Below are 25198 nucleotides of genomic sequence, written 5' to 3' on the forward strand. Positions count from 1 at the left end.
TTGTCACCTGTTATAGGATACAGAATACCCTTATATATCTCACTATAATGCTCACTAGACAGATTACTTTCCTCCTTCAAATCTGCATGAAAATCAGCTTTGACGGAAATCAGCACACTTTGGTGCAGGAATGTTGTGGATTTTACCATCCCCATTGACTTTAATAGGAAAAGTCACAGCATAAATTTATATGTTGCACATTTTACAATCCAAACCACTGGTCAGTTTCAGTCATACACCCCTAACTTCCTGGTACTGTAATTCACTGCAGATTTACCATGTAAATCCATCTACCATGCATTTGCCCTAAGGCAGCAAGTAAACAGTAAGGTCTTGAAGTTGATGTGTTGGAAGCAGGAAAAATTACTCAAAGGAGATCCCCACAAAGACAAAGGAGAAAATACAAACTCCATGCAGATGTTGTCTCTGGTTGATCCCATGACCCCAGTGCAACCCACTCTTCAATATCCTTTTTTCCCCTAATCAAAATAGGTGCAACATTTTGCTCTGATGAATTTTTCACTGTACTGTTTTGCTAAAAGAGAACTGAAAATTCCCAGTGTAGACCTGGAATTAAGATATAACACACTGGCGGTCTGGAGTTGCCTGCAGCAATCCATACTTTGGATTCAGCGAGGAGATATTATGCAGTAAGCGCCCCCTAGTGGTAGCTGCAGGCCGACAGCATGTTCACGTTTAACCCCAGGTGTATGAAGGGCACTGCTATAAAGATCTATTATTAAATGATAAGGCATAAAGAACTGTTTTTTTCTCCCTGTGGCTTTTCATGCAGAATTGCAGCATAACTTTATTTCATAGCTAGAGACTGGGATTTTTAGGCGTTCCATCCACACTGTTCAGGGATGATCTGTACATTTGTTTGGGATGATGTGTTTTTTTTCTTAATTCTGCAGTATGTCATATTTATTAATTTTTATTCAAATTAATTATTTTTTGCAGCTTTTTTTCCCCTCTATGATCTCAGTGGTCAAAATATGCATAAAAAACGGTATACAGTATACTTCATTTTACTGTACGCCCTGGCGTCAAAGGCAGAACTGTGTCACTGATCTAGCAAACAAGCTGTCCGATGCAATATACATTGTAGGTCATGATGATTTCTATCTTCTCTTAGGGCTCAACTGGTGAACAAGGATTCCCTGGACAGCCTGGACTTCCGGGTCCTGCTGTAAGTATTGTGAAGTGTGTGACATGGAAACAGCAGGAACTTCTTGTTTATCTCTATCCCGACGTACCATGATAACTGTTATAAGTATTAGAAGTATAATGCAAAATACCAATAATGTGTATTCAGCAATATAAAATGACATCCCCTACCCTTTTATCCACCTATACCCCTTCCCTTAATCCACCTTCTCCCATCCTTGGTTGAACTTAATGATAACTATGTAACTATGATAAGATTTCCTACATATATAAAATACACATGTATGATAAGTAATATATTTCAAATGAAGTTTATATATTTTACTGTAGTTCATGTGCCTTATTAAACTTGTTAGGGTCCATCTGGAGGTTTTAAAGGACAAAAAGGAGACCCAGGAGAACCCGGGAAAATAGTAAGTATTTCTACCCAGAATCATGTGTGCCTATTTTTTTTTTTACTTGTGCCTCCAAGTCGGAGGGAAGAGTCACTCTGGTGAACCTGGGCCAGTTGAATGGAATGTGTCACCAGTATATGACCTAAGTTGTATGTTAACCATATTAAGAATTTGTGATACTTTGATTTTCTAATTGTCCACTGTACTATAAGTATTATAAAAACAATCCTAAAATCTTGCAGTTTTCATTCTGGCCACTAAGCCTAAGCCTTTTCAGCAGATTTCAAAATTACAGGCAGGATTACAGTGACAGATGGTACCAGTATATAGATAACATGTGATCAGGCCATTTACAATAGATATTGGTCACCCTCCTCCTGCACAATGACATCTGCACATGTATATATGTATGTAGCAGTGCTATAAGGCATCCTTCCTTTATCAGACTGGTTACTGACTTTTTTTTTATTTCTGATTGTGTCTAACAGGGCAAACCTGGCAAAGAAGGAAGGAGTGGATTTCCTGGTGTTGAAGTTGGTATCAGTTATATGTAAACCAGTATTTTTTTATGTTAAATGAAAAGAAAAATGAATGCTCATAAACTTTTTTGGCTTATTACAGGGCGCCCCTGGTGATCGTGGTTTTCCAGGAAATTCTGGCAGAGATGGTGATAAGGTAAATAATGTTTAAAAGAGTTTTTATGCAAGATTCAAAGACAGCACTGGGCTTCATTGTGTACAGATTAGGAGCTGGTTAACCCATTCTTTGCAGCTGCATTATTTATGTTTCATGTACTTTCCCCCGATTCTGTTCTGCATTTTATAGCTAATGGTTTCATAGTGATGTAAGATCAATCCAGTACACAAAACTAGGCAGATAATAACATAACTGATTACTGAAGCAAAAAAATTATAGTATAACAGCTTCAGAAAGCTTGTAGATCCTTAAGATGAGAGAAGGTAGAGTTAGGTATGCTAATAGCGGAGGCAAGAGACCAGCAATCCAATGGGCAATAGCAGAGGCAGGAGAGAAGCAATCCTATGGCTGATGACAGAGGCAGGAAAGCAGCAATCCTATGGCAGAGAGCAGAGGCAGGAGAACAGCAATCATATGGCAGATAGAGGTGGCAGGAGAGCAACAATTCTATGGCAAATAGCAGAGGCAGGAGAGCAGCAATCCTATGGCAGATAGCAGAGGCAGGAAAGCAGCAATCCTATGGCAGATAGCAGAGGCAGGAAAGCAGCAATCCTATGGCGGATAGCAGAGGCAGGAAAGCAGCAATCCTATGGCGGATAGCAGAGGCAGGAAAGCAGCAATCCTATGGCGGATAGCAGAGGCAGGAAAGCAGCAATCCTATGGCAGATAGCAGAGGCAGGAAAGCAGCAATCCTATGGCAGATAGCAGAGGCAGGAAAGCAGCAATCCTATGGCGGATAGCAGAGGCAGGAGAGCAGCAATCCTAGGGCTGATGAGAGAGGCAGGAGAGCAGCAATCCTATGGCTGATGACAGAGGCAGGAGAGCAGCAATCCTATGACTGATGGCTGAGGCAGGAGAGCAGCAATCCTATGGCTGATGGCTGAGGCAGGAGAGCAGCAATCCTATGGCTGATGGCTGAGGCAGGAGATAATCAATTCTGTGGCGCATAGCAGAAACAGGCTCTTGTAGTGCACACTGCATAACAGCCTTTCCCCTACTTCCTGCAGTCTGTCTTGATGTTTCTTTTACTAGACACATTTTTGGGGGGGAAACTGTCAAATTTTTATTTTGTAAATTGTACTTTGGATAATTCTCACAAATCTTTACCTTATACAACCCCTTATAATGCCCCTATTCCACGAGTCGTTTGGAGGAGCAAACGAGCGCTATTAGCGCTCGTTTGCTCCTTGTTCCCCGCACGCTGCCGCCGCTATTCAACCCGGCGTCAGCGAGCGGGTGAGTGCGGGAGGGGCGGCGGGGAGCTGCTGGGGGCGCTGCCCGGGGGATCGCTGATCGTCCGGGCAGCCCATAGGATATAGCAGCGCCTGCTGCCGATGCTCCTATTCAACGGAGCGACGGCAGCAGATCGCTGCTATATCAGTCGCTTGTTTATCAACATGTTGAAAAACAAGCGACTGCAACGATCAGCCGACTTGAACGATGTCGGCTGATCGTTGCACTCTATTCCACGGGACGAATATCGTTCGTAGCGGCCGATATTGGCCGAATACGAACGATATTGCTCCTCTAAACGACCCGTGGAATAGGGCCTTTAGGCAGGTGTGTTACCATATATTGCTGCAATGATTAAAGGGGTTGTCCTAGAGTTTAACAAGCTAATCTGCCAGCAGGCTTCAGTGCTTATGCTGTGATGGTTCCCTCAGGGCTTTGTTTATTCTGGAGTAACATATACTGTACAGGCATGTAATCGCTGTAGCCAATCACACGCCTCTGTGGTTATGCTAACATGCATAGAACATGACCGCCGAGGACATTGATTGACCGCAGTGGTCAGATAGATGTACTTCATGTCGCATTTCCATTACAATTATGAAAGAACGGCAGGGGCATTGAAACATTGGATTTGACTATGGAGTAAAGTTTATTTTTTTTTATTTTAGAATATTTTCTGCTGCTCGTAATTTATTAAACTCTCTCTGAAAACTGTTTATGGGCAGCATAGTATGTGATCAGGACCATTCTGCTACTAATCCACATGGAGCAAAAAGTATTAAAGTGACAGTGTGTCAATACAATGGTCTCATGGGTATGAAGCCACCTCTGCCCCTTTCAGCAGTGCTGAGTGTTCCTCTATTGAATACCGCAGAGTAGACCCATATCTATGACAGCGTAGAATACTGATCCACTCTAAACTTTTTATGTATCTTGACTTCAGACAACCAAGAGGTTTAGTTAATATACTCTCTTTAATTTCACTTTTAGGGTCTGAAAGGTGAACGTGGATTTCCTGGACCTCCTGGACAGGTAATATCATGCCTTGCGTCTTCTTCTTATATGGTACATAAGCCAGTATTCAGATTTTAAAATTACTTTGTATACTTTCCATTAAGCCATTATGGTAATCCAGATTCATCTAGCAAACTAGACTTCCCACTAGCTTCCTGTAGAGAACATTAGCCAAGTACAGGACTGTATACATTAGATTGTATACCCAACACAGAGTATGGGATGTCCCTGTCCTTTCTCACGTTGCCATAGCCATTGCCTGTTACCAGTAAACAAGTGATACAATTAGTTTCCTTATGCATGGATTCGGATGGGTACACATCTGTGTTTGTGTTCTCTGCTTCATTTCCGTTCAAGCATCAGTGAGACAGAACTGATCCCACTGATTCTAGTAAGTCAGTTTCAGCATCAGTTCATGTCAGTTTATGTCCGTTCCACGTATTGTCCATCTTTTGTGAACGGACAGAAAAAAAACGGTACATGCGCTATTTTTATTTCTTTGAAAAAAATGAACGACAAACAGAAATCAACATCTATTCATAAGCTTCTGCTTTAGTTTATGAAGGTGGATGCAACCAAAGAGTGTTCTTTTTGCATCACTTTGCCATCCGTTTTCTACTGGGATCTGTGAATTTACATCTAATCTGAACAGATCTGAGCAGATGCCAAACACAGATGTGAACCTGTAGGTGCTTAAGGTTCAAGCACTTTCTCTTTTAATCACATTTGGTTAAGCAGGTCCAGTAATAACTCTACATTTATTATTTCCGTATCCACAGGTGATCCCTGGACCAGACCCAACATTTGGACCAAAAGGAAACATTGGGCCTCCAGGATTTCCTGGGACCAAAGGAGACCGTGGGTTTCCAGGCTTACAAGGTCCTCCTGGCATACCAGGACCACCAGGTGAGGCTGTGACCGATTCATGTAAAATTTAGTATACAGGGTATATTAAAAACAAAATGAAGAATTAAGTGTAATGAGTGAAAAACTTACCTACACATCCTGGAAAACTGTGATACATACATCTCTGTTGGATTTCTTTCTTGATGACGTCCTCTTAGTCCTTAGCCCTTTCCCTTCTGATTGTAGCCATATACAAGTTACTTGATCATTAGTCAACAGTGACACTGACTGGACCATTATAAACATACTTCTTACCCTCCCTCTCTTCTCTGACCCAACTCCTTTCTGAATGTGAAGCTCCCATGTAATGTTTACCTTTACCAGCAGAGGGCAGAAAGGTTTACTTATTTGCAGCTAATATACAAGAGGCATAGGGGTGGCTGCAGGAGGAAAATAGCTCTGGAGGGACAGGGGCGCAAGAGGAAGTTTTTACTCCCATAGCTTCCTTTACTTCCACCCTGATTTCCTTGTTTACACCTCATTTTAGAGTCTGATGAGGCTGGTCCCAGGAATCCCAGGAACACAGCTAGTACCGGCAAATGATGGCTTGTTTTTTTTGTCCAGCAGGTTTAGGGTCACCAATGTCTTAGGATTTTCTTTAATTTATTTATTTAAAGGGAATATCAAAATAATCATAAAAGAAAAGAAGCTCAGGCAATATGGCTGCCCACATGATAATTAAAAAAAATAAAAATAAATAAATATATATATATATATATATATATATATATATATATATACAGTATATATATATATATATATATATATATATATATAAATTGCAATCAGAAATGAAAACCGGTTTGGATGAATCTGCTCCATAGCAATTACATAGAGCAATTTTAGCTACGTCATTAAAATATTTTGAGAAAATCTACAATATATTTACATAAAAAGATTTATATTTTAAATCTTTATAAAAATAGTCCATAAAAATGGCTAAACCTGATTCTTTCAAAAACAGCACTGGCTGCATACATTACATTATTATCAGCTGAACCACTGATTTTGGCTGAGCTATGTGTGTATATGTATAGGGGATTGGGAAACAATTAACAGCTAGGAGAACTATCAGCTGATAGACAGCTCTATTATGTCCTATAAAGCAAAGGCTGAAGAGAAAAGAGCAGTTTACTAGAACTGCAATGGTTCAGGAACTTTGCACATTACTTCAACTTGTCAAATTGTGAATAGAAAACATCTAATATATATCTTCTGGTGACGCCAGGTATCAAAGACTACATGGACTAGCATTATTACTGGACTAGATTATGTACAGTAACAAAAGTTTGAGTTGTCCAAAGAATGATGTTTCTATTTATGTATCATCTGCTGCCTATCCCCGCTGGTGCCATTATGCTGGTGCCGATCCCCCCTGGTGTGTGATTCCTGCCTTGGGTCTGAATTCATTGGAAACACCAGCTGATGACAGTGGTAACCAGCCTCAGACAATAGGACCAGCATTGTTGGAATGGAATAAAAAAAAATTCTGGACACTCTCTTTAATGTATTTTTTCAAATTTTGAAGTAGTATTGTGTCTAGTAGTAGGACAGTATATGACAATGTATGTTTTTTTGTGTTTTTTTGTTTGTTTTAGGTTCCTCTGTCTCAGGTCCTCCAGGGGACCCTGGCTTTCCAGGGGAAAGAGGGCAAAAAGGAGATCAAGGCCCTCCAGGAATATCTATACCTGGTCCTCCTGGTGAAGATGGTCGTCCTGGATTTTCTGGACCTCCAGGACCACCTGGACCTCCGGGGTCTTCAGGTCCTTCTGGTAGGTATATAGACTGCTTCCTAATGTAGTGGTCTACAGCTCCTTATTGAGCTCATTTAGTCCATTTTCTAAGGTTGAACATAAACAGAAATTCAGGAAGTTTTTGATTGCATCCTAATGTAACAGAATCAAGTTGTTTTAGGCTTGAAGAACATTAGTCCAGAATTACTATTGCAAGTGTGCCAGATGTCTGGTGTAAACTGTAAAAACTTACTGTACCTATGGCTTACTGTAAAAGTGTGGTTTAGGATGCGATACCATGCACCAGAATTCTGGCAAGATTCTGGTGCAGTTTAAGCCAACTAATAGTTGGTCTTAACTTAGACTAGACAAGTTACAGAATTATCAGACAGCCTAAACCACTATGAAATATGGTGAATTCTGAGACTGTCTAGTATAAGTTCACACTGCTTAGAAATTAGACAGTTTTAATTAAAAATCATTTTTTTAAACTCATTTCAGTTGGAGAAGTCTGTCAACCAGGTTCACCAGGCCTCCCCGGCCTTCCAGGTGATCAAGGTTTTCCAGGCGAAAGAGGACAGAAAGGTATTATTTTTAGTATTTCTGTTTGTTAAACTTGTCTACCAAACATTTTACTATAAAATTTATATGGAATTAATAGTTTGTATGGAATTTGTAAAACCTTGCTTGGAGTTAATATTTTGTTAACAGACACTGATGCTCATGGGACTGCATAGCCACAGACCGGTCAAACAACTCTGTCCACTGCTGAAAGTGCCAACCATAGTGATGTGAACATTACAACTAGACCACTGAGCAGTGAAAGAAGGTGCCCTGAACTGATGAATCACATTTTGTTCTACATCATGTGTATTGGTGGAATGCATGTGCATCACTTACCTGGGGAAGTGCACTGTGATGCACTATAACACTTCACATTCCCCTGACTAAGCATTTGTGAACTGTGCTGGAAAAACAAGTCGGATCATTGGAGGCCCCACTTCACAACTTACAGAACTTACAGAATGTACTGCTATAGTTATGGCCTAATTATGTATGTCTTCTCTTAATAAATTGCTGTATGTTACGTCTACAGGTGACAGAGGGGATACATGTTTCAACTGTATAGGAAATGAAATTCCAGGCCAGAAAGGAGAACCTGGCTCTGCCGGCCCCCCTGGGAACCCAGGTAAATTAAACATTTTTTATTCTCATAACGTTGCAAAAACGTCTGGTGGCTTATCCAGTTATTATTTGGTCATTTCATGTTACCAGTGTTTAAGGTAGGCTGGGTTCACACTACGTTTTTTCAATCCATTTATTCAACCGTTTTTGCATTTGTGTGCATCCGTTTTGATCTGTTTTTCCATTAACTTCTATTATAAAAAAAAAAAGGATCAAAACGGATCTGTTTTTTTTTTTTAAGGAACACAAAAATTAGGTTGACTACGTTTTTGTGTACATTAAAAAAAACGGACCCGTTTTGATCCGTTTTTTATTTTATAATGGAAGTCAATAGAAAAACGGATCATAACGGATGCACACAAATGCTTAATTTTTTTTATCCGTTTTTTGCAAAAAAACATGGTGTGAACCCAGCCGTAACTGATTCTCAGCATAGATGACATTTAAAAACAAATTAAGAAATAAAATTTTATAAACTTATAGGGTGTAACAGTGTTTGTATGGTAGGTGGGGGGTTGTTTCACTTGTTCCTTTGTGTATGCATATGTAAGATATGTGTCACATTGTGTATGTGTGAATGTATGTATATATTTCTGTGTGTGTTGCATTTGTATTACTACAGTATATATATAGTGATACTCTTTAGACCCTTTCTTAGTTTTATATTTTCAAAGCATTTACCTGCCAGATACTATTGGTTATTAGCCATTTGTTTAAAATGTACACCTTTTTATCTTATTTTAATAGGGATACCTGGTTATCCTGGACCTAAAGGTGATCCTGGCCTTCCAGGTTTGTTGGGTCCTCCAGGACAACCAGTAAGTGTTATTGGGCTCTTGTTTATATCTATTACTGTGTAGCAAATGTAGCCAAAAATTAGCAGCATTGCTCAGGAGAAATATTACAGTATCTTTAAAGGGCTAGTCCCATCTGTAGCAGCTGTGTCCTATCCAGGGGTCAAAATCCCCCGAGATTTCAAGATGTAAAGCCCCTTAAGTGGGGTTTCGGAGTCCACATTCTCAAGATGGTTGGTGGACCCAGCGGTCGGACTCCCGGTGATTTTATTAATTTTGCTCTATCCTGTGAATATTGTGGATCAACAACTCCAGATGGGATTACCCCTTTAAAAGGATCAGCAGTCAGTAAAGCCTATTAAGCACATTTACAGGAACTCATAGACAGGTCCTCTGTCTACAATTCCTTCTGTTAGTGCCTGTGAAAAAATGGATAATATAGGTGATAAATTATAATATGTAAAATATATAATATATAAAATGTAATAAGCAGTTTAATAAGTATTAAAGCTTGTATATCTGTGCCACACAGGGATTCCCTGGTTCCCCGGGTAGCCCTGGCCGCCCTGGCACTAAAGGAGACCCTGGTGATGTAATTGCACTACCCGGCCTCAAAGGAGACAAAGGTGACACTGGATTTCCTGGTCCAGCTGGAAGTCCCGGCCTCGATGGTCGCCCTGGAAGAGATGGAATTCCAGGACTTCCTGGGTCTAAGGGGGAGCCGGTATGTATGTTTGTAGATGGCCATCCCGATTTCAGTGTATCCACACAAAGCTTTTGTTTCTCTTCTCAATGGGGCAAATCCATATAAATTCTGACTCTTTAATAGCTGACAGTATCAGAGTATGTCAGACATAACCTACCGTAAAGGATAATGGTGATGCCCAATTGTAAGTTTATTAATACATTTCCAGGAGGAACCACACAACGTACATGCCCCTGCATTGATATTTCGTGGAGAATTGTTACTATGTCAGAGGAGCTGACAGGTTCTCTTTAAGAATAATTACACAAAACAGCATTGTACGATGTACAACCGTATACATGTGTATTGTTATGCAGATTCCTAACACGTATCTTATTCTAGGAAAACCCTCTATGCATTCACTTCTTGAAATACAATTCCTTAGTGTAGGTCTATGCTTATCTAGCTTTCACATGACAGATCTTCTTGAAGGGATACATATCAAGGAATTACATATACAGTGAAGTTTTTGTTGAGTAAAATGTACTAATGAAACATTCTGGTTGCTTAATGTGAAGCAGGTATTGTCAAAGTGTCACAGGATATAAATGCAGAAGTCCCCAGAGTGCAATTATTTGCTATAAAAGTAGTTGTTTCTAAGGCAGATACATGAGTGCCCTGTGAAGGATCTGATGCATGCTGTGCTGGCGAGAAGACACCATTTGTAAGGCACACCGGTAGTAATAAATCTCCCTGTGAATGTCTGTATCACAACAGAAACAGACGCTTGGGTTGGCAGTTTTGTTGCTGAAATTTCCATACATCTACATTGGGTGGTTCCAGCAGCAGGTGCATGGATTTCTGCAATCAGAAATTTCTTCAACAGATCTGCCACATGCTCTAATAATACCATCCCACTAACCTCTATGACAGGGGTAGGGAACCTTGGCCTTCCAGCTGTTGCAAAACTACAACTCCCATCATGCCTGGACAGCCAAAGCTCTAACTATCTAGCTATGGCTGTCCAGGCATGATGGGAGTTGTAGTTTTGCAACAGCTGGAGAGCCAAGGTTCCCTACCCCTGCTCTATGTAGACCAGATATTCTGTCGCAGAGGTTTAGGACCTATGCATTCTCTATATCTTCTATCTTCGAGGAGACCACAGCTGTCGACCGTTGTAATGCTTTTTCTATATGGTCATCTCAACAAAATTAAATTTTTGTGTAAGTCAGTTGTTACATGACTTATATTCTACATTTTTGTTAACCATCGATATATATATTTTCCTATTATTTCCAGGGTGGCTTTGCAAGCAAAGGTGAACGTGGCCCGTCAGGTGAACCTGGTCTCCCAGGACTTCCAGGTGATAGAGGTCCCTTGGGTCCTCCTGGATTTGGTCCACCTGGTCCCTCTGGTGAGAAAGGAGTTCAAGGAGTTTCTGGTCGACCGGGAGCACCTGGAGCTCCAGGTAAATAAGCTTGTAAATGGCCAAAAATGTACAAGAGACTATAACCGATTAGTAAAGATGTGTAAGGCTAAGTTCACACTACGTAAAAGTACGGCTGTACTTTGTACGGTGTGGAACACTGCCTTATCTGCTATGGGATCCCGGCCGGAGGGTATACACATAGTATACGCTCCGGCTGGGATCCCATACGGCGCCGCAAAGAACTGACATGTCAGTTTTCTGCGGCCACAATTCGGTGAATGGCAGCCGCAGAAAGACCTGTCAGTTCACACAATTAAGCAAACGGCTCTGGCCACAAGCTTCAATGGGTGCTGTGTGAAGTTCTGAAGCAGGCGCACGCTGATGCGCCCGCATCAGAACACTGTGGCCGGAAAGATCATCCGTCGGTACTGCAGTACCGGCCAGGATGATCTTTGCAGAGACTCTCAGGTCTCTCAGGTAGTGTGAACATAGCCTAAGTCTGTATTCACGTATGCATCTTAATTTCTGTTATTCTGTGCTATCATTTAAACAGAAAGACAAAAATAATAGCAGTGTTTGATCCATCAATGTGATGGAAACCAAAGGCACATGATGGTCTATATTGGGGTCTGTCAGGATTTCTTTGCAATTTTACCACTTAAAAACAGTGCTGCAAGCTGTGCATTTTTCTACAGGTATATCGAATGATGATCTTTAATGAAACCTTCAACAAAATTTATATAGTTTATATCTGCGGACCTGAAAAAAAATCATTAGGTTCCTTTAGATTATTTATATCACACTTATTTTAGTTCTTAATAAAATGGGTCTTCTGTGACTTTTTATACTGATGTCTTTGTGCAGCCATGTCTCCTGAGGCCAGTCAGCTGAATGAAGAGCAGCTGCTGTAAAAAAAAAAACTCAGAACACACGGGTGCCTGAAAGTGTCACTATCATTTAATAAAAACTTTTTGACATGACATAGAGACATGTCAAAAATTTTGATCACTTGGGGTCTGGGTGTTCAGACCCCTACTGATCCCTAACCCCCAGCTAAGCACCTCACTCCCTCTCTCGCTGCAGGAGACAGACTCTGTAGTAAGTCTGCCACTATGACATGTCAAACCTTGTTTAAAGTGACAGTGACATTTCAGTTTACATTATTATTATTTGGTCTAGGGTGTCAAATTGAAGCTGGAGGCATTGTTACTAATAAAACGAGTAATTTGTTCCAAAGCTCCAAAATGTCAGCCCAAAATAGAATAAAAGGAAGATAAGCAGTAACAGATACAAAGTAAGCCCTTACCTACAGATAAAAGCCAGTCACCTAATTTTAAAGGAGCAGATCATGCTTGCATAGGTGAAAAGCAGTACAGACCATATAGTAGTGCACTGTACTGCAGAGAGGAGCTGCTAGACAGGCGATCGGTGCATGAAAGGCTTATTCTAGTTGGTGGAAACCTCCAGCCTTTTATTTATGCTGCAGATGACCAGTATCTTTGTTATTGTATGTTGAATGTGATTGTAAGATATTGTAGTCATGGCCTAGAGAAAACCATTGTATGTTAAAAATATAATGTCTTTAGGACTTTGTTATTATTATAATAAAAAAAACTAAAAAAAAAAAACAACTTGTTTTACCAGGACTGAAACTGTTCTAATCAAAATACATGTCAGTTGCGCAGTCGGTGTGGTGGTACATGTAGATTTTCTAATTCCTTATTACAGAGCCATGGGCACTTCTGTACCTATAATTTGTTTTCTTGTGGGTTCCATTTGTATTCAGAAAAAAAGAAAACTTGTTTGCCTTCTATTTTAAATTGGAGTAACATGTAAGTAGAGTATAGGAAAAAGCAGTGTAATACGAAAAAGTACAACACAGTTTTGGAAAGTATCAAATCAGACACCAATACTCCTGCTATACATCTAATTTGGTCAGTATTATTTGGTCAGTGTTCCTTATAGTGTTTTTAGCCAAACCTTTGGTTGCAAAGGAACCCCCAAAAAAGTAAAATTAAGCATCTGTTTTCTTTTTTTTTGGCTAAATAACTGCTTTATAAGATGCAAGCAGCCAAAAAATGAGTGTTCGTGGGCCAAATAACGTGCCTCTTATACAGGCCAATTATCGGCAATGGGCTTTCCTACCAGCCAATAATCGTCCTGTGTAAAAGGGCCTTAAAGACAACATCTGCATGGAGTTGTTATGTTAGGGAGAAGGTGTTATATGATATTTTCTGTGCTACAGAATATGTTGGTGCTAAGTAAGTAATTTAAAATTGTTTTCTTGTATGGATACCTATTGATTTGATAATTTAATAATGTTCTAGGCATTAAAGGACCCCCTGGGCAAACAGTAACGGAGAAAGGTGCTAAAGGTCTTCAAGGTCCCCCTGGTGGTATAGGCCCACCAGGACCACCAGGTGAGAGTCTGGACTGGTACTCAATAAAGTCATATTCTTAACAAAAACGGTATATACGTCCAGCAGGTAATAATGTAATTCCAGCACCTTCAGGATAGTTCTGCTGCTGAAACATATAAAGTTGTGCCTAGTTAAGATGATTAATGTTGCCGAACTGTCACCAAAAGGATTTGGGCATATCATATAAGGCAGCTTAGGCAATGCCTACTGGGACATGTGCTAATTGTTTGCACTTAATGAGTTACCATATTCATTTTTAGGTGAACCCGGTCAGCCAGGACAGCCCGGACTTCCGGGACTTACAGGAATGAAAGGAGATCCTGGGGCCCCAGGAATTGGACTTCCAGGACCAGCTGGTCCGAAAGGTGCATAAAAACTCATAAAAACTGTAGTGATGCTTTACCTTCAGATGAACATGACTCTTTATATTGAAAGACTGGAAATACTATGAATCTTTTACAAAAGTAAATGGTCTTTGTATATCAGGGTTCCCCGGACCAGCAGGACCACCCGGACCACCTGGTACATCAGGAAAACCAGGGTTAGATGGAACACCTGGACAGCCTGGTTTCCCAGGACCAAAGGTAGAAGATGGGTGAAATTCATGTATGTCACTTTATTGCAAAAAAAGGCAATCTCGCCCTTTATCAAATAAACCTATAGGGCCTCACACTGTAGAATTGCAAGTGACAAAATGTATTTTTTATCATCTATGACGTCTATTTATATGGCGATAATTGTATTGCATTGATATACAGCACATCTATAGGTTCACATCCCCATTTGGCATCCATTCAGAGTGTAACCGTTCATATAGATGAATAGATTCTAGTAAATAACGGAAGGCAAACACTCTTCAATATGCATCTGTTACCATAGACGTCAGTGTAAAATTATGAACTGATGTTTGATTTATGTTTGTTGTCCATTTTTTTATGGAAACAAAATATTGCATGCACTGTAATTTCGTTTTGTGTTACATTAAAGGGTGAGCCTGGATTTGGATTGCCGGGACTTCAAGGGCCTCCAGGTACTCCCGGATTAAAAGGATCTCAAGGACCAAAAGGAGATTCTGGCTTTCCAGGGATGCCAGGGGCTCCAGGAAGAGCAGGATTTGATGGATCTCCTGGACCAAAAGGTATGGATTAAAAGTAGGGTTAGAAGGATGGGATTGGTCCAGAGGCATAAAAGGGGTTAAAACCTGAAAAGGAAGCACATGCAAGGAGATCTGCATTTCCTTTTTATTAGTGAGAATCTAGAATACAAGAAAACAAGGGTGCAGGGTTGTCTAGTATGTACAGTAGGGCCTATTGTATTGTAGCTCATTTCTAGTAAAGTGATCCATGGTGAAAGATTTAGATTTTCATTAACTGTACCCTCTTAGATATCTGAAAGCCAAATCTGCAAATCTTCAGATGTTATAAGATGTAAATCTCTTTGCTATATATATATATATATATATATATATATATATATATATATATATATTTATTTATTTTTTATTTATTTTATTTTTTTTAAACATTTTTTACCATGTGAGATATACTTTCCTATTATAGGTGACTCTGGTCAGAATGGACTCCCTGGCCAGCCAGGTCCACCTGGATCTCCAGGTATTGGTGGCCAAGGTCCTCCTGGCCCTCCAGGACTTCCTGGACCAGCTGGCCCTCCAGGTAAGGCATATATTCCATGTGGTCTCTGCAGAAGATGAGAAGCCCTTTCAGTCATAACTAAAATCTGATATACAATTGTTTTTTATCCCTTCCCGATTTTTGTGATACGATTTTTGTGATACATAGAATACAAATGTTATTAAGGTTCACCTAACTCTACATTCATGCTGTTGTATTGCAAATAGTTTGCATTGTATATGACAATATAAAGATAAATATAATGGCTTTGAATTCATTCAAATCTCTTCATCATTTAAAGAGAAACTAACAGTAGGTTATAAGAGTCTAACTTGTTGTTCCCATAGTGCACATGGCGCTGCAAGTTAAGGTAATTTTCTTACTTTTGATCCTCAGCGCCATATTCGTTAAATCTTCAGTTTAATATAATATGTAAACCGGGTGGTTTGGTGCACTGGGGGACAAGACTACCATCCTCAGTGCATCGATCCCCTCTACTCCTCTTAATGAATAATCATGCAGTGATGAGTGGCTGGAGTGATGTCACTGCGGAGCACCGTCTCAATATTTAGGAGGAAGGGCAGGGCGGATCTGTTTGCTGAGGGTGGTAGTCCTGTCCGCCAGTGCACCAAAACACCTGGCTTACAAATTAAACTGAAGATTCAACTAAGATAGCACTGAGAATGAAGCTAAGAAACTATTCTGTGCACTATAGGAACATAACAGCCGGTTATAGTCTTTTAACTTTAATTAGTTTCTCTTAAATTGTTTATTAGAAGTCTATCTATTTCACAAATGGTTGTTTTCAAGTGTTTGATTTAAAGGGGCTATGTCACCTAGTAATGTGCAATCTAAGTAAGCGGTGTGATTTTTATTCTGAACATAAGGTCCATTCATACTATAGAGGGAGCCCAAGTTATGGGGCCCTGGGAGAGAGGGCCCAACCCTAGTTTGTCCCTTCCTCTTTGCTGTAGTTTAAGAGAAGTAATGTAGGACTGAACAGATAAAATGCATTCTTAGCAAACATGCTAACCCAAAGGTGAAGGAAAGAGCTGAGCCTTTTTCTTCTGGGTGCCAAAGCCTAGCACTATAAGGCAAGATGATTTGGATTTTTGTGATGTCCCTTTTCTCTTATTTTTTATTTTGTAGGATCACAAAAACTTGTAAAGTAACTTGAAAGATGTATGTAGAATTATAAGTCTACAGTATAACATTCTAACGCACAACTTGGTTGACATAACCCCTTTAAGATGCCTATTTAATGACAAAGCTGTATGTAGCATAAATATGGTGTGATCTACAGAAGTCTATCTAGCATCATCTCTCAGCTATAGCGTTGTTGCTGGAGTTCCCATTGTATTTCTGCTATCTACATCCTGTTATTAAATAAGCTGTTACACTTCTTATTGCACCTGGTATGTATACTAATGGACACCAAATGCAACGTTTATGTATTTGCTTCACTACTGTTAACTGAGCACTTTGAATGTATATTTCCTGTCACCATCTATGTATGAAACCATGACACTCTGTGCACAAGCTGCATGCACAGCGTCACACAATGCACAAAACGCTATGCTGTGCAGATTGTCTGCTCACTGTGCTCTGAGCAGGCCGTCATCTTGCATCATGCACTCCACTCTACTGCATTCACTGGCTGGATGAACACAGGCTTTGCAAATTCTTTCTACTAACTGCATGCTAAGAACTTCATGTAATGCATGTTTAATATATCACTGTCTTCTTTTCTTTGTTTCTTTGTTGTACTTAAAGTTTTATTATAAAAACACTGCCACCTATTGTTGAGCCTAACAGCATAGAGTCTGGACACTGTGGGGGAGATTTATCATTGCCGTGGCCGGGGCGTACGCCAAGGAGAATGTGCAGTACCGCCCCTTCTACCTGGTGTACGCCTGCTCCTCCGATGGGTGGGCGGGGGGTCGTGACAAGGTGGGGAGAAGGCCTGGCCTCCTCCCCCGCCTGATTTGCCAAGATTTCATGCCAGAAATCTATACCTGCTAAGATCAGGTTGGATTCACTAAGAGGCGTGCGCCTGTTAGTGAATCTGGCAGGGCAGGTAGGGCGGGGCCTAATTTAAGACAAGATAAATCCCCACCTATCTCTAAAAGTATATATAGATGTAGCGGCTGTTCCCTGATCACAGTCATGGTCTGTGGCTGCCTTGACAAACCCAGTCGGTTTATCTTGCAGGAAATATTAAATTCCTGAGAGAAGATGAGTCTTCTCTATTCTTCTCTTTTTTCTATTAGCTTAAATGGCTGTGACCGATTGCCTCTAGAGTGTGTACAAGTGAGGTGGAGATATTAGAGTTGTTGTAACAGCATTCGTTGTACAGAGCTGCTGCGTATTACATTGATATACATATACTATATGTTCAGTCTTGTTGCCACTTTTGTACTATGCTTTGTTTTTTTTTAAAAAAGAACACCTTTAAAAAATAGTATTGTTATTGGTGCATCAACTATCCAGTGAACATGCTTAGGATTAGAATACTTCTTTAATTTAAAAAATGGATAGGTCAAGATATGGATTTGTGATCCAAAAGATGGCAGTGTTTTAGAGGACTTGCTGTGTGTCTGTTTTTGTATACCACCTACTAACATTCTATATATGCATGTCACCACCTTGCTAGGTTTTAGCACATGTATTCATTGTGCAGAGACTACTATTAGGATGAAGCTTCAAGATGTAAATGTAAAAGAAAGAAGAGCTGTGATTGTATATTCTGCCAGTGCAGTAGATTAGTCTTACATTGCAGAATCATAGAAGAACAGCCTAGTGATTACTATAGTGTTTATCTTTTTATATAACGTCCCTTTGTATTAGACTCCCTAGGAAATAGTGCATCTCTATTATACTATACACTATGAGGCTATGTTCACACTACGTATGAGTCCGGCCATAGTTCGTACGCAGCCGTACATGTGCGGCTGAAAGTCCGGCCGTGGGAAAAATAGACATGCGGCTGGATTGCGAACATGCGGGCGAACCGCGAACATACGCCCGTAGTAGAGTTATGCTTCCCCAGCCTGTTTCGAAGCGATCTGAAACAGGTCATTTACTTGGAAATCTTCGCCCAGCCCAATAAAACACACAGAACCTTTTGGATCTAAAAATCACATTCAATTTGGCTGAAATAAGTACTCTGTACGGGACCGCATGGAAATTCACGGCCGTGAGTTGGAACATTTCCGTCCTCAAACAATGGTCTTGTTCATTTTTCACGGCGCCGTATACGATCCGGCCGTAAGCTCATACGTAGTGTGCACTGTGCGGGCGTATATTGTATACTTTCAAGCGAATGCATCAACCTCAAAACTACGTGCGTATATTCGCGGTTCGCACTACGGCCGGAAAGATACGTAGTGTGAACATAGATACTTAGTGTGTATACTATACATTCTTTATAAATTAATATCAGTGAAGGACACTTGATGACCCCTTTATGTCACACATTTCTTTTTTTACTGTGCCAGTTCCAAAAGGCACAGTAAAATTGTATATAATGTGTATATAGGTAAGACCAATATTAGCTTCATTGAGGACTATCAGATGGCAATAAACAGACGGGTTTACATAGGATCACTGCATATGAACTGAAAAGTATATCTGATTTCTTAAAACAGATAAATAAATAAAAATATAATCTGGTCCTCACTTCAGGCATTGATAAGTTCCTTTTAAGTGAAGTGTCACTGTCATTTGTAAAAACTTTTGACATGTCATAGAGACATGTAAAAAGTTTTAATCAGTCCAGGTCTTAGTGTTCCAATCAGGAGAATGAGAGGGAGAGGACATGCTCCAGTGCTCTCCACTCCCGCTCTGTTATAGAAGAAAAGAGTCAGGCTTTTAATGTGAGTCTATGGAGCCCAACTCTTCTTTCTTACACATAGCGGGGAGAGAACGCGCTGCAGCACTTCCTCTCCCCGCTCGTTCTCCCAATCTATACCGGTCTACACACTCACACCCAGACCGATCAAAACTTTTGACATGTCTCTTTGACACAAAAGGTGCTACAGCAACCTACAGGTGCAAGTGCTTACCGTACATACTCCCCCCGGATTACAGATTTTAAAAACCTGCTCTATAGATATTAAAAAATTAGGATCTTAGTAAACCATTTGATCAAACAGAGTGTTCCATGTCACTACATTTGATCAAATGGTTGGCTAACATCCTCATTTTTTAATATCTATAGGCTAGGTTTTTATTGTGTGTAATCCGGGGGGAGTATGTACGGTAAGCACTTGCACCTGTTGCTTTTTTGGTTTTTTGTCTGTACTTTAGCCACATCCCAGTGTAAACAGTGGCATTGGAGTGCTGCCAGTTTTTACTTTTTTCTTTTGTATGTCTCTATGACATTTCAAAAGTTTTTACAAACGACAGTGACACTTCAGTGTTAAAGAGAACATTGGGCATCATGTTATAGAGCAGGGGGAGCTAGGCAGATTGGTATGTAGTTTTGTCAGAAAAATTCCAGGATGACTTTATTTATTAGTCAATGGCGTGGTCTTGATTGACAGCTGTCTGTGTATAAATGTCAGTCACTATGTAGGACCATCCACCTGACAATTTAGCCCAGAATAAGAGTTTTACATGCAATTTACATGTATAAATGACTATCCTGGAACTTTTTCCACCAAACTATATATTAATTTCCTCTGCTCCTCCTCCTCTATAACATAACGTCTTTTGTTTTTTTTCCAATGTTCCCTTGGAAGTAGCTTCAAAAATAACTTTTTTGTTCAGTAACTATGCACAGAAATGCAACACCGCTCCATACATGTGTGTTGCAACAACCGGGGTGGGAGTGGCTTTCTGCCGGAAAAATTCAGAAAAAGCGGAAATGCTCTACATAGTGTAGGAGCCCCTTTGTGTTACCAATTGTGGTGAAATCAGCAATCAGTCCTCCAAGCAATACACCGTTACTTTCAAAAACAGTGAATCAGAATGGAACATAGACAGCATAGACAGTGTGTATTAGGTGTATATATATGGTGACATTAGTTATAGTACACACACCTGCCAGATGTGTATACAGGCTAGATATTTGTCTTTTGTATTTTATGCAGATTGTGCCTTTTTTAATTTCCCATCCTTTATTAACTGTTAGTCTTTTTTTTTCCTAACCTGTGTGTGCTTCATTTTTTTTATCCTAACCTAACTTCTCCCTGACTACATTATTTGCAACTCACTTGTGCTTGATGCCTCCTGATGATCCTAAACCTGCTGATCTGTGATCAAGGTCCCCCAGGTACTGTGGCGTATCCTCCAATCTCAGCGCATTCTGTATCTGTTCTCTAATAACCCATTTACGAGCAGAGCATTGACGTTTGTCAGTCAGTGAACCGAGTGCACTAATGCTGAATTTTTGCAAACCAGAAAACATTTACTTAAGTAAAAGTTTGATATTTCAGTATTTTTTTTTTCACTTTATTTCAGTGTATTGTGCACATGTAATAGCATCTTCTTAGAGGATAAATGTGACTCTGTCGTAGCAGATGTACTTAAGGTGGCTATGACAGGTGTCAGTTTTATAAAACATGACAGTGACATGATATATAGCATATCACTTACATGTTACACACAGTAGAATAAAGTCATGTTTATTCATTTTAGAATTTCTTAAAGCCTAGTTTTACTTCCCTATAAAATATGGCTGCAGTTATGTTCATTATCCCATCACAGTATCAGGGATGCATTGACAGGTTCCTGGAAGCTGAGATGCAGATAAGTGTTACAGTCTCTTAGGGACCGGTGACTTGGGATAATACCTAGTTAATGTTGCTGGGCCTTTGATCAGTGTAAGTGCCGCATTAAACAGCATTCTACATGTCAGCTTCTTAGACCCCAGTAAGTGCACGACATAGCGGGAAGACGGGAAATCTGAATTATTATTAGATTTATTGTCACTTTCTGAAAGTTGGGCTTCAAGAACATATACATTTAGTGGACATAGTTTTTGTCCTTAATTTGCACTGATAGATATGGAACAGAGTTGTTCTACACTTAATTATCAAAATGGTCAAAATTTGTTTACCACATTTATGTATGTGGATATTTGACTCAATTCCAGTATTAAAGAGTACCTGTCATAAGAAAAAAACTTTTGACATCACAGAGACAGGTCAAAGCTGTTTAAGACCGTGATCATTCAGGAGAACAAGCCAGGAGCAGGTCCTCCGACTCTGTGTAATGTAAGTCTATAGGGCCATCCAGGTAAGATGGACACACAGTGCAGACTTCTCGCAGCTTGTTCTCCTGATCGATTGTGGTCTGAACACTCAGACCCGACTGATCAAAGCATTGTCATGTATTTGTGACATGTCAGATGTTTTTTCTGATGACAGATACCCTTTAAGTAAAAGTATTAATAGTCTAGCATTTTATTAACAGTATTTAACAGATTGTATTGTAATTCAGGATTAACGGGTAAACCTGGTGATAAGGGCGATCTTGGTCCTCCGGGATTTGACATTCCTGGCCCACAAGGAGAACGTGGTAATTCTGGTTTTCCTGGAGAACGTGGATTTCCAGGTCCTCCAGGACCACCTGGGTTCCCAGGCCGTGATGGAGTACCAGGCGTAAAAGGTAAGACTATTGCATATTGCACATAAAGTGTGTTGAGAGAATTTACAGTAAGATTCACCAAACCTAAATCTAATGAATCCGCCATAGATTTATTAGTGTTCTAAAAGTTGTTCTGCTTTCTAAGTATCCTGATAGTCCAGAAAAGTCTAGAATGAGACTCTGGACCGTCTCCAGACGTTTTTGGGGAATCAGAACACTTGGATTGCAGAATGACTTTTACAAAACTAAATGAATCCATGGGTGATTCATTAATTTGGGGTTCATCATATTTTACTGTAAATTCGTCAAAAGTTAAATGGGTTTATATATCATAAAAGTGAGATTCTTTTTTACTTGATAACTGGGACGTTTATTTATCATGAGTTCAGACCTGTAACACATTTACTTCTCCACTGAAACCACGGGATAGTATTTTCCCGTGTTCACGATTGTGGTGATCATAACAACTAGACTTTACTAATAATTTGTTGCACAGTCCATATAGGAATAAAAGATACAGTGGCTAGTAAAGAACAATGCAATCAGATGTAAGCCATGAAACTATTAGACTGCTTCCAGTTCACGTGTTTATGCTACATGTACACATCTAGTAGCTACACAAGACTGAATAGATTATGTTCATACTAGAAAATCATACAGGTCATTTAATCATGCTTTTTACTAGTTCAGTGTAAATGTAAGATACATATACCTGATGTTTTTAATCACCACTGTTATCATCAATCAATATTATTTTCATGTTGTTTTTAGGTGGGAAAGGTGAAATGGGAGTTATGGGTCCTCCTGGACCATCTGGACCTCCTGGCACCCCTGGCAGTCCTGGTTTCCCTGGCCCCAAAGGTAACATATACACTTAAATCTAAAATCCTACTCTGTGCCACATTGATTAATATACACAGATCAAACTTAACATTTGAATCGCTGACAGGTGAACTGAATAACATTATTTTGGACATTCCACAAGGGGGTAGGATATATTAGGGCACAAAGTAAACAATCAGTTCTTAAAGTTGATGTGTTGGAGCAATTCTGACAATAGTCTAATTGTGATGGTTAAACAACTGGATGAGAACATCTCCAAAAGAGCAGGTCATGTGTGTTCTTCCCAGTATACAGTGGGTAGTACAGCTCATTGTGCCCATGGAAAACCCAATTTTACAAGACTGATAATGTTTGGCTAATTCTTGTATGCGCTCTGTGGCCATAGTTTTTCTTGTTTCTTTCAGCTGGTGTTCAGACAGATTCTTTATATCTACTTGGTTTAGCACTAGGTTCCTTTTTACATTACTGGGGGCAGCAAACAAGCGCTGATCAGTGAGATTGACATCTTGTTTGCAGTGTCATTCATGGAGCAGTGGAAACTGATAACACAGATATGTATATAGTGTCAGTCTCCAGATCACAAGAACTGTATACTTACCATCCATGCTGCCTGTGATCCAGCACCCAGCTCTTTAGTCCTCCAGCTGTATCTTCAGACCTCTCCTCCAACTGTCAATCATTCTGGAGGAGGTGTCAGCCTGAAGATACAGCAGCGCTTGAGGGTGGCTGAGGACATGATCTGGAAGCCAGACCACATGATCTGGAAGCCAGTGCTTATGGTTTGTGATCTGGAAACTGACAGCATGGATATATACATATCTGTGCTGTCAGTTTACTTTTATCGTTATCGGCTACACATAACCCTGTTTACACCGAAATATGTGTGGCCAATAACCATAAATTTTGAAGCAGGCTCATAAGAGGATTGGGAGTTTGCCCACTCCTCGGCTGATCGCTGTAATTTTTACAAGGGCCTATCCCACCTCCCTGTTTTAGATTCGGAAAAAAACAGAGAGTAGGGCCATCTCTTCTAATATTTTAAATGTAGATTAGTTTGTTACAATGCAATGTATAATTTTGTTTGTACATGTAACCTTTGCAATGTAAAGTGCTGCGGAATATGTTACTGCTTAGAATTATTCAATGGCTATGTACATCTAAATAGTACACTGGGTGCTCACTACTGACATACTATACAGACTTCAGAAAAAAACAGATGAAGAGGAAAAGAGTATGTCAAAAAGAAGAATGGGTACATCATTATAATTATTTCAAACTTTATTAGCACATAGATAATATACATACCATGATTAATATCCCGCATTAAAACCACATAAAACCATGACATCTAAAATATAAACTCCAAAATGAATATACAGAAAACGATATGAATAACCCACAAGAACACAAAGTAATAATATCTTTGTAATTTTAAATCCCCAATAAAGCGCTAGGTGCTACAGTAGCCGAAATAAAGTGCAATCAGAAAGAGTGGACAATAAATGTAAACTATGGTGGTTTGGATCACAGTTGCGTTTTTTCTTCGATGTGTGACGTCAGGTCTGTTCTATCCAAGTGTAGCCTTTTTTCTGCTGGAACGCAAGAAGAGTACAGGGATACAGCCTAGGTAATAGGCTGTATCCCGGTTTTCCAGGCAGTACTCGGGCTGTCTCCACCTTCCCCACGGAACGGGAAGGCAGCGGGAGTCAAATGCCGATGGTTTGGGTTCGTACGAACCTGAACCTCAGCCCTGTTCGATCATCTCTAGTCGCAGGTGCTACAGGCTCCGGGGAGAGGCAAAATTCTGTCTATCTCCTTTCTCAATAGGATGCGTGTCTTACCCGAGTCTTCCTTATTTAAGCACAGTGCTTGCTCCAGGGGTGATCTTTTGGTAACCATATTATTGAGTTTGTAGCTCCAGTTTGGCAGCAGAACCCAGTACACTGCTCATTTAATCTATATATTCTGATGGCAGCACTGTGACCATGTCTTTTTTATATGTCTTACAAATCACTTAGAAACTACTCATAGTTTTCATTATAGCCCTCTCCGCTATTCATTAGGTGTCTTTCTACACAGTTAAAAGGATGAGGGACACGTAAATTCCTTTAAGTAGATCAGTAAATGGATTGATAAATCAGTTACTTACAAAATAATTGTATTCTAGGTCTTGATGGATATCCTGGTCAGCCTGGTAGCAATGGTAATCCTGGAGCTAGGGGTGACAAAGGAGAACGTGGTCTTCAGGGTCCACCAGGAAATGTTATTGGTGGATTAGGAAGCAAAGGAGAAAAAGGAGATTCCGGACAACCTGGTAAGGATAAAAATGATAAATGTTTAATGGAAATGTATAATCCTGTATCAGTGGGCATCATGGATTACTTTATACTGTACTATAAAAACTATGTAACTAGCAGCGCATTGTTCTTCTCTGGTACTTTGAAAGTAATATGGTGCATTCTTCCCAAAATGTCCA

General features: G+C 39.9%; 1 protein-coding gene across 2 annotated transcripts in view; it reads left to right on the plus strand.

Annotated features, from left to right (window-relative positions):
- The window catches only part of COL4A5 (collagen type IV alpha 5 chain), a 135870-nt gene that overhangs the window by 72819 nt on the left and 37853 nt on the right, over nucleotides 1-25198 (plus strand). For both annotated transcript variants that reach the window (XM_069942631.1, XM_069942629.1), the window contains exons 14-33: nucleotides 1136-1189; nucleotides 1524-1580; nucleotides 2051-2095; nucleotides 2184-2237; nucleotides 4482-4523; nucleotides 5285-5411; nucleotides 7010-7183; nucleotides 7646-7729; nucleotides 8241-8333; nucleotides 9077-9147; nucleotides 9656-9847; nucleotides 11108-11276; nucleotides 13565-13657; nucleotides 13918-14022; nucleotides 14144-14241; nucleotides 14645-14795; nucleotides 15217-15330; nucleotides 21733-21900; nucleotides 22651-22740; nucleotides 24890-25036. In XM_069942631.1, coding sequence (XP_069798732.1) covers nucleotides 1136-1189; nucleotides 1524-1580; nucleotides 2051-2095; nucleotides 2184-2237; nucleotides 4482-4523; nucleotides 5285-5411; nucleotides 7010-7183; nucleotides 7646-7729; nucleotides 8241-8333; nucleotides 9077-9147; nucleotides 9656-9847; nucleotides 11108-11276; nucleotides 13565-13657; nucleotides 13918-14022; nucleotides 14144-14241; nucleotides 14645-14795; nucleotides 15217-15330; nucleotides 21733-21900; nucleotides 22651-22740; nucleotides 24890-25036 — 2128 coding nt within the window. The remainder of the gene's footprint in view (nucleotides 1-1135; nucleotides 1190-1523; nucleotides 1581-2050; nucleotides 2096-2183; nucleotides 2238-4481; nucleotides 4524-5284; nucleotides 5412-7009; nucleotides 7184-7645; nucleotides 7730-8240; nucleotides 8334-9076; nucleotides 9148-9655; nucleotides 9848-11107; nucleotides 11277-13564; nucleotides 13658-13917; nucleotides 14023-14143; nucleotides 14242-14644; nucleotides 14796-15216; nucleotides 15331-21732; nucleotides 21901-22650; nucleotides 22741-24889; nucleotides 25037-25198) is intronic.

The sequence above is a fragment of the Dendropsophus ebraccatus genome, chromosome 10, assembly GCF_027789765.1.
Source record: "Dendropsophus ebraccatus isolate aDenEbr1 chromosome 10, aDenEbr1.pat, whole genome shotgun sequence".
NCBI lineage: Eukaryota > Metazoa > Chordata > Amphibia > Anura > Hylidae > Dendropsophus > Dendropsophus ebraccatus.